We start from the raw sequence: 14,182 nt of genomic DNA, 5'->3' as shown, positions 1-14,182 counted from the left end.
GGACTTTGTCACAGGTTTCTAAACAAACAAAAACTTTTATTAAATGCCTCAAAGATGTCACTTCAATCAGTCATGCCAGCTATTGGAAATATCACCTTTAGTGACTGGCCAGAGCCTCTGCCTCACAAGTTAAAGGATTTCCTAAAACTTGACCACCTCTCCTTTCTTTTTAATTTCAGGCAAAAATATTAGTTTGTTTTTTTGTGGATTCCAAGTGGAAAGGTTGCCTTAGCCCTCCTCTTCCCTTGATGCCCTCTTTCTTTACACATTACCTGTCAGAAAAGGGTCCAAAGGTTTCCAGGGAAGATTAATTAGAGAAATGCACTGATGCATGTCATATTTTTTATGATTATTCCTTTGGCATATTAAAATGAGCTCTCAAATTGGAATAGGAAGAAGACAGCCAGGACACTGTAACAAGAGCTTCATCTGGAGAGGACCTGCTTTTACAGCTCTGGCTTTACTCACTGAAGACAAGACATTCCTCACTGCTAAGTGTTAACCACCTGTAGAAGGAAACTTTTCACATCACTTCCCCCCACCCTAGAAGACATCACAAGGAGCAGATTTAATGAAACACATAGGGGCCATGGTTCAGCAAAGTGATGCTTGCCACGTTCCATGCACAAATCAGCTTGCCTGGAAACCCACAGCCCAAAACTCCCACTGGCACTGCCTTATACCAGCTAGCCCCAAAGAGATTTTGGAGTAATTTTGTCTAATTCCAGTCATTTTTCTTTGGTTACAGCTGATGTTTACTCTGCCAAGAACATTGTGGCAATGACTTCCAAACATGCACAGGACCACTTTGGTCACAAATTCTGCTGGTAAAGGGGAAGAGAGGACTTCCCTACCCTTCCTTGATACCTGCCCATTTTAAGGGTTCCTCTCTCCAATGAAAAGAGTGGGATACATGCTTACCCTCACACTGCTCAATTAATGAAGCCACAAGCTTGATAAAGCCCCTCTCAGGGGGTTACTAACCATAAAGAAATGCCTGAAGGTGAAGTCTATCCAAAGTATTGCAAACCATGGTGTTTGAAGGAAAAAACTTATTTAAATTTGAATTAAGATACTTATGAGTGCAGGAAATTTATGCTTGCATATTAAGAAAATCACAACCTCTTTCCAGCAGAATTTGCCAGTATATTTTTGCCATGAAAATACTAGCGTTAACAAGACTCTTAACACAATTAATTAATTACCCAATTACTTCTTGTATCCTCTACAGTTCATTTCCTTGAATCATCAACATAATCTTTTTTTTTCTACCCAGTATATTCCTTTAAAAATAATATGAGAAAAAAGGGGAAAAAAAGACAAGCCAACAATCAGAACACCCATTTGGAATAAAATCATTCAATGTACCTTATGTAAAAACTGCTGGAACAAGCTTTTGCCCTTTCCCATGGACAGATGTTTTCATCAAGAAGAAAATTAGAACTTGATGACAAACTCCAAGATTTAAATGTCACTCCCTAGCACTCTGGTTCAAATAAAAATGGAAGTGGCATTAAGATAGCAGTATGCAAGCTCTGCAGACTGGCAATTTCTTTTACTTAGAAAACAGAGTTTACACACACATTTAGAGGCACTCATCATAAAGTACACATCTGAAAGTAAAGGCTTTCTTGATTTTAGTGCCCAGAAAACAATTTTCTCATTGCTAGTGAATTATTTGCTTTCCTGGTCTGTTCAGTAATTTCCCACTGCAGTAACAAGTTTCTAAGATCTTTAGAAATAAAAAATAAAAAATCAAACCTACCAATAATTCCCACAGAAGGCAACCTCCAGAGCACTGTCTGAGCAAGGTCCAAAGAGAAACTCGAGAAACTCATTTTTACCTTTTATGTATGATGCAAATAGACACAATCAAAACATTTATAGTGCGAATGTTATTTTACCTATTAACTGAGGGAGAGAATATCCAACCAAGAAAAGCACTCAGTGAAGTGAGGCACTGATTGTCTGGGTGCCTTTCTGGAAGGTACACTTCAGTTAAAGTCAAGTCATTAGGCTCAGCAGAAGAGGAAGCAGATGAAATCCAACGGAATGCATTACAGAGGTCAGACAAAATGAGCTAATGGTCCCTTCTGGTCTTAAAAAATCTATTAATCTAATTTAATTCTCTGCTCTACTCCTCATACCAGAGTCAATTTGAACTCATTTATATGAAAAAATCACATTACAGCAGCTTTACACAACACTGTGTTCTGACCATGCAGTTTCAGGCTACCCAAAAGCTTCGTTTACTCCCCACCAAGCTCAGGAGGAGGCTTGATTTACCCATAAAGAGAGCTTACATTTACAAGCAAGGCACCAGCCACAGGCACCTCTCCCAACAGAATGCTGGATGAATGCTCACCTTGAACTGTACAAATCAACCAGAAACTTGCCAGAGCAGTCTTCACCTTGGCTTGGTTTTTTGGGTGATGGCATCCTTCACTCAGCATGATACTTGCCATGGAGAAGAGCACAACGCTTTCATCGTGAAAATCTGTTCCAGTCATTCCAAGGATATTTCTCGTGAATAACTTTTAACACACTCAATATTGCAGCAAGAAAATACTTGGCAGTTACTGTCCAGTGAGAAAAGCAAGCACTTAAGAGGAGAAGGCCAGAAATATTCACTGCTGTTAATGCCACCAAGGTACTCAATATGCTCCTATCAAGCAAATATATTTTATTATCCCTCCTTCTAAAAAAAGAAAAATAAAAGAAAGGAAAAAAAAGGAAAAATTTTTCTTTTTTTTTTCTTTTTTTTATGCAGTTTTCCCTCAGTACTTCCCTCCTACTGTAGCCTCGGTGTTCCCATTAACATCGCCAGGCATTTGCTTAATTTGGCAGTACAAGAGTGCAAAGCATCACATGAATCCAGGCTGATCAGCCTTCGTGAGCCACAGCATCCTCCAAGCGTGCCTTGGATAGAGGGAATAACTTAACACAGAGGAACAACTGAAGGCCAGTACATGGGGTTTCACAAAAGCTTTTCTTCACATGGTAGGTTGGAAAGATCTTAGGAGTGGGATAGGGACTTCATCTCTGCTGGCATGTCTATACTTGATGTTGCCTTTACTTTTTCTCTCTGCCTGCAGCTTAGACAGCCCTTCCCCTGTCTCTGTCCCAAACATCAACAGATGAAAAAGAACTGCAGAGCTGCCTAATGCCTCATCTCTCCAGTGGTTGTGTTAATTTATTCCAGCTATTTGAGGGAAGCATGAATGGCACCCCAGTATGCCAGCTCAAACTGGTAGAAAGGCAGCTGATTTTCCCATCTTCTGTCATGACCAGTGTATAACATCTATACTTTTCAGCTCTGAAGTTTCTTTGCTTTTTTTCCCCCTCCCTTCTGAGTCTCAAGCAGGTGGTACTTTGTGAAAACAGACCCGAGGAGCTATGTAACATGAAGCAGCCTCTTCACTGCCAGTCTTTTAAACTGAATCCTGTATTTCAGTGAAACTTGCCTTAAGTCCTGTTTCCTCTCAGCACATTTTAATCAAGCAAAAATCCTATTTACAGTGAAGAAATCCCGTTACAGCAAACAATCATGACATTGTTTTCTTGGACACATCTTGTTCACCTGAGCCTTTATTGTCTGCTTTGCCTCCAATCAGGAGCACAACCTCAAAAAATAACCTTTTCAACATAAAAATGTAAGGCAGATAGTACAATTCAAATTCATAAGGATATTTACCTTTTGTTCCAGCTTACGATTTATATATTCTCTTTGGATGCTACAGACACAAATCAGGAGGTCAAAAAGCCTCTCACTGGCAAAATGCAATTCCTTCCAGGGCAAACAGCAATCCACTGCAGACTCACTCTTGAAGCCTCGAGCCCAAACTCCCACCAGCTTCAGAGAATTTATCTGAATAAAAGCTGAGCTCAAACTCTTCTGGGATTTTGTCCCAGAAAGTTTCATTTTATCAACCTTTACTTTTGCAATCTGGTGGACTCACCTGAAAGAAATCAACACTTCTATTCTGTTTTTTCACAACTCAACTCTCTTAATTTCATGCAGTTGCTAATAACAAAATGCACTTTGAGAAGGAGTGCTTTGAAGTGCTTACTACTTCTTTTTTTTCTGGAATCTGTGTTCCCCTTTCAGGAGCATCTCACAACCCTTCATGGCTGGTCCCATTTCTCCCTGAATGTGGAGATCTTTGAACTAGTTACCAAGATTTTTTTTGCCCCTTCAACCTAAATTCCCCTCCTATCAGTAATCCATGCAATCCAACCCTACCAAGAGACTTCAGCTGGATTTATGAGGATAATGCTGACCCTTCCATTCCTCATACATGCCTTGGGGTACTTTTTATCAGCACTGATTTACCTCTGGCAAGTTGACTTGCTGCTGGATCTGAAGGATGGGGACCTGCTAAGAACATCACCAGAACTGCCTGAAGTCAAGGGAAGGCTCTTTAAAGCTTCCCATTAAAGTAATTTTGTAGCTGACTCCTAAAGAGCTTCTTACTCTTCTTTAACCTGAGTGTGAAGGCAGAAGAAGGGCATCCAATGCCTCCCCTGCTTGCTTTGACTCTAAAGCAGAATATGGCAGGAGATCCATATCTACTCCCTCAGTTAAGAAGAAAAAAATTAAAAAAATCAAAAGAAAGAAAACCTGCCATAGCAGCACTGCAGAGTGCTGGCGGCATTGAAGAAGTTAATTAGCAACATTGAACTAGACTTTAGGAGACAAGTCTTAATAAGTGTTGCTAAAAATATTACAGTAGTCATTTCCAGAACAAACACAATCAGTGGCAGACGAGTGGGGAGAGCAATCCAGACCCATGGTGGAGGTATTTTCAGTGGGGTAAAGGCTGCTCATTTCAAAAACACTGTAGTAAAACAACAAATCCAGGATAACCATGTCCCAAGCCAGGCTAGTGGCTCTGCAGCCAGATCACAGCAGGACCACAGGGAGCACAAGGTGTTTGCACCACACAGGGCTTCAAGGTGCACAAATATAACCTACATTGAGAGGATAACACCTTGAGAAAAAGCCTGGCAGCTTATCATCTTGGTTTGGGCTGGGAGGAAAAGAGCTGAGAGGCAACAGCTCAAAAATGGAACATCCAGGAGTGTCTTCTTGGGCTAAACCCCCAGTCCCATGCAGATCCCATCACTGCACACAAGCCAGCTAAATCTGCTTGGCCAAGGGATAAATGATGGACTAATCACTGAAATCATGTTTAAAAATCCAACACTCACAGGCTGTCTCTAGTACACAATGCAGTCCCTTTCTCCTGCAAAAAGCAGCCTTGGACATTTGCTACATTTCACCTCTTGGTCCCTGCTGCTGGCAAACAGCTCTAACCCAAAGTGCTGGCACATTCACAGCTGGGTTTGGTGCAAAGTACTTGCACAGGACTGATAAGCCATGGTTGATGTCAGTGTGACTCAGTGGTCTCCAACTCAATGAAAGAACAATTAATCAGGCCAATTCCTCACATTGAGGAGCTCGCTGCAGAAGAGGAAAAGCCACTATCCTTCACTGACAGTTAATGCTTTTTTTCCCTATGCAATCACTCCCCTATCTGCATCCCATGCCTGCTGCCAGAAACAGCTGTCTCAGCTTTCCAGACACTTCTTGGCAAGGTCCTTTCCCCCTCACGGTGTTTGACAGGATTATGAAGCACCGAAGCCTCAGGCTGCTTTTGTTTTGAAGCTTAAAAGTGAAGTTTGAGTTTAATCATTTTGTCTCTTCTTGCCCTTCCCCTTCTTCAACCATCCTGGCTGCCCACCAGCCCAGTCCCCAAGCACTCCCATGGGAACAGGACCCCAGCCCATGGATGTAGGCATGACAGAAGGTACCCCAGTTTAGCTCATGGATGGGTTAGGTCTGCTGTACCATTTGTTTAAATGGGTGGTTTAAATAGATGTCTCAAAGCAGCAGCAGTGAACTGAGGAAGAGGAAGGCTGCTCCAACTCTGGTCAAGTTATCTGCTGTTCCATGGTAGTTTTATTAAGGAAAAAGGAGTAACCACATAGTTATTTGTTCTGGAGAGACACTGAAGTTCCTCCTGCTGTGCTGACCAAGCAGCATTAATATTTATGACATGCTCTGCAATGGGAGAATTTTGAAGCTGACAAATAATTGCACTTTTTAAGGGTTTTCGGTGAGAAGGTAGACAAAAGAACTCAAAATCCAGCTTTCCAAACAAAGTAGATACCCCTAATTTCAGAAGTCTAGAGTGGCATGATGGCTTTTTATCATTTTTTACTCAAACACTTCTTTACAAAGAGGGCAAATTTAAAACAGGATAAAAACTAGGAGACAGACCAGGCCTCAAAATGGAGCATGACTGCAATACTGTCCTCCTGTCCCTTTGAGCTTAAGGTACTGTCTGCCCAACTAATGTAGGCTGAAAGGTCTGCTTTGTTGTAAAAGATGTTCTGCTTTTTTCACCTCCAAACTTAGACACCCCTGTTTGTCTTAGATAGCAAAAAGGGACTGAAATATTCATTGAGTAAATGCAACATGAATATGTGGGCAAATACTGGTGGATAAAAGCCAGGGCTGCAGTCACTCTGCATGTTTAGCAGAAGCTCCTGAAAGCAGGAGCTTATCTCTCTGAAAGCCTCCAGCAACTCTGTGCAACCAGCAGCTGTCACTGTAAGCAATGAGCAGGAACAGCAGAGAGCCAAGGATGCTCCTAGGTGGGAGGAAAGCAACTGGAAAGCAAAAACACAGGAGAAGCAGCAATTAAACACTCAGCAGCTCCCTAAAAAATGGCCTTTGTCCACCAGGAGAAGCTGCTCATCAGGAAGGCTCAGCCGGCCTTTTAAAACACAGCCCGGATTCAATTCAGAGATAGCAAAGTCGCTTATCACAACGAGTTCTGAAGTGATAGCAGCTCACAACCTGTGCACAAGTGGGATTTAAGATTTCCCTAGCCCTATGGATGCGCTCCTGGCCAAGGAAGTCTGGTATAGGAAGCTCCCAGCTCCATGCGAGCACATAACAGCTTTGAGATGTTCAGGTTCCTCTGCCCACTACCCACATTACTCAGCTGTCAAAGGAAAGGCCTCAGATTTATGATGTGAAAATTACATTTTAACGAGGTGTCATATGTGTTTAAAGTCCTTATTCATCACCATACTGCCACATCTTTTACCCAAGACACACACTTAATTAGCATATTATAAGGACAGACTGTTCACCTTATCTACATTGTGAAACTGCTTCAGGAAGAAAAAGCACAAAAAACCCCAAACATTCTGACTGAATAAAATACTTGCAATCACATGTCAAGACAGCATCCCACAATACTTGACAAAATGTGGAAGATAAAAGTTCGACATGCACCCTCTAAAGTTCTTAAAAGATTTCCATGTAATTTCTGTATCACATTTGTATCTGTATCACATACTGTATCACCAGAATGGCTGTCCACAGTGTTAATATGAAATGTGTGGAAACCACTTAGGCACATTTAGGCTGTATTGGAAGTCCTACATATCATATCAGCATCTTCCTTACACTGGGCATCTTTATTTATTAACTTCACACATCCATGGAACAGCCCATATGGTAATGCTTGGGTCTCCTGGACATAATTTAAAACACCTTCTCGAAAATAAGAGGCCTGTGTTTCTTTTCCCATGTCACTGGGAATGGCTGCTGGGATACCCAAGGCCAAAATATGCACAAAGGGATCCTTAACTTGGTCCAGGTGCTTCCCTGGACTTCTCCACCATGGGACAGGCTCCAGTCCCCACCTAGCACCCCAACGCTCAGCCAGCAAATCCTGAGCCCTGGCAAGAGCTGCCAGCACTGGGGCACCTTGGACATTTAAAAACCAGAACCTGTGGTCTGTGATGCCCAGGAGCCCTGGCTGGGGTGCAGGCAGGAGCTGTGCCTGCTCAGGGAGGTGCTGAGGCACAGAACCAGGAGATGTGTGTTTGTGTGCAGTACAGTGCCAGGAGGCAGGACAGGAGCACTTCACCTTTTTGGAGAGGAAGGTTTGTTGATATTTTCTGGAGTTTATTTGCACAGAATGCATCATAAGTGAGTGATGATTAAAACGGTAACTCTAGTGAATATCAACTGATTAGGCTGCAGAAAATTTTCATGCTGTCACTACAGCCTTCTGTTTCCTTCTCTGCATATGTCTAGTAGGACACATTTAAAAAATAACCTGAATACTGTTCTGGGTTTAACTTCTTGAAGAATGGGAAGAGATGCAGATCTATCCTTACTAACACTTCAAATTCAAAAACTCAATAGCAACTACAAAGAAATAACCCAAAAACTCAAGAGCATTTATGAAGAAGCATCCTCCAAAAAGCTCATTTTAAGGACAAACAGCTCAAAGAAAATACACTTCAAAGGCTTTTGGTATCTTCAAGTTCACTTCTTGAGGGCAGACATTAATGACACATTTCTTGGGATTTGCAGGCACTAAAAGTGTTTGCTTTCAAAACCACTTCTGGGATAAATTAAAAACAACCCCAGACAAAAGGGAAAAAAAAAAAAAAGAGTGGGGTAAAACCTTAAAATGCAGCTTTTCTCATTTCTGAAAAAAACGAATGGTTAGGTTTAATTCTATCAAGAGCCCTGAATTGCTTCTGGATCAGTTAAACTCAGCTTTTAGCACTTCAAAATATTTTGTTTTCCCCGGTAGCTTCAACTGCTGCAGAAGCTGAGCACAGAAACTCCAGGATTTGACACTCACTTTCTCCAAGGAGTAAAAAAGCCTATTCTTTTAAATAGTAGGTGAGAGATGCTCGGCAACAAAAGATCTTAAATATGTTCCAAACCTACATGCACATATCTTTAATTAAAAATCACAGAAAATGCTTAGACACTGTGAAAAGCAAGAGGATGTGAGCCCTGCCTTTCCTATAAATCAAGCATCTCCTGCCAACACCCAGTTTCTCTGGACAGTTTGGAAAAAGATTGAAAATGCTTGATTCTAGGTAAACTGCAATCCCTAGAACCTGTATTTTATTTTAGATATCCTTAAAATGTACGATGCAAGTGATTTCAAATATGTAACTGGCTATTTAAGTAGTTAAATATTTCACTTTTCTTGTTATGATCAATTTTTGGTTTTAAGAGCTCTTCTAAAACCTCACCCTTAATTGTATTTTAACAACCCATATGTTCAACCCATCAATTTTACAATCCTTCTTTTATTTTCTAATTAAGCTGATACTGTTTACAAATTTTGCTACTCAAATTGTGGCACCATGGAAAATGCCTGCATTCAACATGGCTCTTAATACAGAGAAACACTGGTGATTTTTGAAGAGAAGAGAAACATATCCACAATCTACTCCATAAAAAAATTAAAAATCTAAAAAAAAAACATAAGAAAAATATCCTGTTTTTTCACTGCTTCCCCAGGGTTGTATCAGCTTCTGTTCCTGCTCTTTGGTGGAGGAGCTGGGTTTAAGCCAGCCAGATATTTAGTGTTACATGTAAAGCAATGCAGCATGAAATTTGGTGCTAACCTGAAAATGGGTTGCACTGAACTTGGAAGAGAAAGCATCATGCAGACCTGGTCTCCTGGCTCCACTCTACAAAAAAGCCTGATGTCAAGCAACTATTTACTCACCTGTTCAATTCAAAATGAGTGCTCCTGTTTCAATGATTCATCAAAAATTGTTCCCACTAATCAGGCTATGTGGGTAATGGAGCAGTAAACTCCCCCAGTGAAGTTTTTTTTTCCTTCTCTTTGAAATGTCTTGGCCCATTCAAGTTTTCTCATAAAAAATTCAGTTGCTGTAAGAGCAGACCTCTCAAAAGTCCTCTAAACTTGTAAAATAGTGAGGTAATGGGATCCTTATGCAGTTTTGCCAGAGAGGAAATCCCAATAATTTTCAGAGGAGAAACCCGCAGGTAAAATTCAGCCTTTTGTCCATATTCCAAAGCTTGGTACAAAATTTGCACCCCAGAATATCAGAGAAGGCTCACCAGATTCCCTGACACCAGATTAACTCTCTCACGCCCACCACTCAAAGCTAAGAACTATTTCAGCTTCCTATCTGGGGCACTGGGGAATTCTAAATTCTCATCCAAACCAGAGTGAAACCAAAGGGATTTAATACCAGACACAAAGATAAAAATCAAATCCTTGCACCTCACAGACTTTCAGCCCCCTGCACTGTTTTCTCCTACTCCCATTTCACCATCTTACACTGTGAAAAAAGGGAGAACAATTTCCCTTTTTGATAGTTTTTTTTTCTGTTTTTTAGGTTTTTCACTGATTTAAGCTGCTTTTTTTCTTTGGTTTTTTGTATTAAAGCTATTACTGACAATGGTCACCACATGAAAAAGCGTCAGCGAAGAGTCCATTATAATACCTGGAAATAATTCCCTAAAAAGGAGAGAAACTCTGTGAAATGGAAGGGATGCAATTGATTTCCACTCCTTGGGGATAGCTAGTAGCTCACAAATTCCTCTGCTTCACTCCACCACCCACAAAGTACATGCCTGTCATTAAGTTTTGAGAATGAGAAGTATTATTTCATTTTTTACTCATCTGAGATGCTGCAGAGGTCAACATCATTGAAAATATCTCTACTCCTTAACAGTCACTCAGTTCTTGTTCATCTGCTTCTTCAAGATTTTCTTCTCCCTTTCCTTACATTTTTGTCAAAAAATCACAATTTCAGTGCCAGTTTACTACTTTTATTCCAGCCCTCCCCAGATTTTCATACCCACAATTTCTTTCAGCATCTCTTGATCAATTTTCATTTTATATGGCTGCACACAGAAAAAGAAAATCTCATCAGAAACCTTTTCACTTTTCTTTTGCAATCTAAAGCCCTGAATCCACTCACCCACTTTCAAGTTCCTTACTTAAAAAAAGAAATGTTTCAGAAAAGCCATGTTACGAGTTGAGTACTTAGCTGTCCAAATTATATTAATTCTGCCTTTTTTCTTACTACAGTCTTTTTTCTTACACAATCAGCCACAAGAACTACCTGAGACTATGACTACATCAGTACAGTAACAACCATTTAAAATGTCTGAGTAGATCCTGTTTGGAAATTCTTGCAACATCATACAAGTTTGACCACAGAGAGAAGGCTAAGTCATATTACTAGTAAAGTGGAACTTTATATTTGCAAAATGATGATGGAGTTGATAAAGGTAAGGGAATATACCTAAGTAACTACTAGCACTATTTCTAACAGGAAAAAAGGTGGAAAAGTTGGGAAATCTCTGGGGGCCAGATGATCCTTTAAGATAAAGTATAGTAAGTCACAGTAAGTCATTAAATTCTTTAAAAATAAAAATAAACTTTACAGAAAATAATGCAAAAATTTAGAGGACTTTGTTGATTCTCCTCCTGCAGACACACACTTGTGGGTGCATAATCACATATTAAATTAGTCTCAGTTTCTCCAAAAAGATAAAATGCGCCCAGCTTAATGAAACAAAGTAATTTAAACTGAAAGGCAGTTTTCCTCCAGCTGTTTGCAACAACATCTTCCATGCTTTGTTTTGTCAAAACTCCTGCAGAACGGAAAATGATCTGATGATGTATGAAATAAATTTGATTCAGGAGAAAAGACTGCTACCCCTATGAATAAAAGCACGGGCATTTGGAAATTGTTTCAGGCTACTTATGCGTAGATACTCCTTTGTCCACTTAATTTCAACTAAGAAAAAACAAAAATCTGCACATATTAATGTCTTAATAACCATTATAGGTCTGTGGTGGGGCTTTATTTGCAGAAACTCAGCCAGATCAGTAAGACAGGAGTGTACTTCAATTTTACAAAAAAAAAAAAATATTAAAGAAACCCAAAAAGTTGGTTTGGTATTAAACCCTTACCTGCTCTGCTGTCCAGCGGGCCAAAATCCAAGGAGTACTTCACAACGTGATAGTTGTTCCATACATACAGGAGGTTGTCCCGGGGATTATAATCCACAGCAGCAATGTACTGGTAGGAGTTTGGAAAGGGCACATCCACCATGCTATCCTTGCTTTGGTCAGTGTTATATATGTAGTCTATTTTATTCCCTGTGGCTTCATTGTCATCGTCTTCGTACACAGACTTCACCACGTATAAAATCCCACAGATCATGAAGGCATTAGAAGCTGACCTCTTGTCATAGGCAGTATCCCATGTCCCTTCAATCCTTAATGTGTAAGGGTTCAACTGGCTAATGACTATTTTGCCATTGTTTTGTTCTGTTGCATAGATTACCCAGAGCCCATTCTCATCCACGGCCAGGTCGATGTCGGACTTGCCTCCCCAGCGGTAGGGAGAGGTGTCGTGGTAGTTGGCGTTCGCTATGATCGCCTCCCCGCTCTTTATCCTCGTCCGCAAGTCAAACTTGACAATGTTCCTGGTGCGCTCCTTGTTGAAGAACAAAGCCCCATCGTACACCACGAAGCCCGTGCCGTCCACGCGGTGCGGGAGCTTGTAGGTGGTGGTGGGCCTCCCGGCGATGAAGTCGTCCTTGGAGGAGTATTCCGTCAGCGTGTCCGTCCGGTACGGCGTCCAGGGCATGTAGTAGATCTTGTCCGAGGCCTGCAGAGGGTCCTTGCACCAGGCGCCCGACTGGTGGTCAGACTCGAATAAGTGCTCGCTCTGGTAAACTCCTTTCAGCAGTCCAGGGCAAAGAAAAACTGTCGCAGGGGAGAAGAATTTAAAAGGAAAACAAAAGTTAGTGACAGTTCAGGGGTGGCTGGCCCAAGCATCTCAACACCTTCTAGTCCCGGAGCAGAGGACACTTGAGATGAGAGGAAACCCAAGTGCAGTGCCTTGTAGCTGGAGACTATCCTTCCTGCCCACCACATCTCTGGAACAAGAGCTGCTCCACCAAACTGGGTTTCTTCCCCCCCTGCTTTTTCTATCAGCTGTGGCTCATTCTCTTATTGCTTTTCAAATCTATTTTTACGCGTATACTTACTCGGACCACTCGCTTTTGTAAACTCTGAAATGAATATGTGCCCCCAAAGGATTTCTGGGTTTGTATTTCCAAATTATATTCTGCAGTGAATCTGTACCTACTAGGTGAAGGGCTAAACTCCGAGGGAATTGATCCACATATTTATTTGAACAGCCCACAGAAGAGTGGCCTAGAAATGGAAATAAGAGAAAGAAATTCCCATCCTTACAGCCCAAGTGATATTAAATATTTAAAGGATACCAATAGCAAAGCAGAGGCAAATCCCTTAGCAACTCAGAAGAGCGTTTAAAGCAAAGGGGGAGGGGGGGAACACCCATCTGGAATATAACTAGAAATGAGACTTTCCAAGCTGCTACAGGACACATGAAACATGCAGTCCACACAATTAAAAACGAATGACATATGGATGCTGAAAGGAAAAGACAAGGAAGAAAGGAAGAAAGGGAAGAAGGAAGGAAAAGAATAAAGTTTGCTGGAGAGGAACCCAATGTCTAGATTTTAATCAGTTAAAAAATGTCCTGTTAAATATAGTAGTAATTCAAACTTAAAAACATACACCTTCTATTGTTACATGAGAGGAGCACAGAGGAGCAGTTTGACTAACTGGGATGCTTTGCTGCTCAGACTTCAGGGGGGCTCACAGGGTCAGGGCACGCCCAGGACCTGGAAGAGGCTCAGCCACTGCCCAGCTAACCTCGGCCCCACTGGAACACCACCACCGAGGGGCCAGCTGGATGGATGGATGGATGGGTGGATGCATGGATGGGAAGGCAAGAGGAGGGATGCTGCGGAGCAAATCTGGCCCTTGCCATCCCTGTCAGCACCCTCCTGGCCTGGAGGTGCTGCACACGCTTCGGGGGGGAGAATATTGTCTGGTTATTTGGAACGCTGATCTCCGTGAGAGGCACAGAACGGTGACGATGGCATGGGCGGCAGGGAGGCATGAAGAAGTATCCCACCGCGCGCTTCTGGCAGATGGGATCCCACTTGCACACTTCCTGCTCGGAGCGTAATTGATTACTTTTTGTAAATGCAGAAATTGGTAATGTTGTCTGGAGAGCAAGACAGGAGGAAAATCAGATTTAATAACCAGTATAAAATTATATAGATCCATTGGAGTCTAAGTAACCACGCAGAGTTGCTGAAAAAGGGGTGCCATTTCCAAGAGGCTTTTATGCCATAATTAGATATACTTATGCACATACATATGTATGCACACCTTCCAAATTCTTTGGGCAGGAAAAATATCTAAGCCTTTGAATAGAAATTTAATGGAAGGAAAAAAAAAAAAAAAAAAGGTGGCAC

The 14,182-nt window shown here is 41.4% G+C and overlaps 1 protein-coding gene across 19 annotated transcripts in view; it reads right to left on the bottom strand.

The window, feature by feature from the left end:
* ADGRL3 (adhesion G protein-coupled receptor L3) overlaps positions 1 to 14,182 on the bottom strand; it is a 489,413-nt gene that overhangs the window by 159,564 nt on the left and 315,667 nt on the right. For all 19 annotated transcript variants that reach the window (XM_033059584.1, XM_033059589.1, XM_033059570.1 and 16 more), the window contains one exon: positions 11,793 to 12,593. In XM_033059584.1, coding sequence (XP_032915475.1) covers positions 11,793 to 12,593 — 801 coding nt within the window. The remainder of the gene's footprint in view (positions 1 to 11,792; positions 12,594 to 14,182) is intronic.

The sequence above is a fragment of the Catharus ustulatus genome, chromosome 5 (genome assembly GCF_009819885.2).
Source record: "Catharus ustulatus isolate bCatUst1 chromosome 5, bCatUst1.pri.v2, whole genome shotgun sequence".
Classification (NCBI taxonomy): domain Eukaryota; kingdom Metazoa; phylum Chordata; class Aves; order Passeriformes; family Turdidae; genus Catharus; species Catharus ustulatus.
Note: the sequence above shows the minus strand (reverse complement) of the source record. Positions and strands in the feature narration are given on the sequence as shown.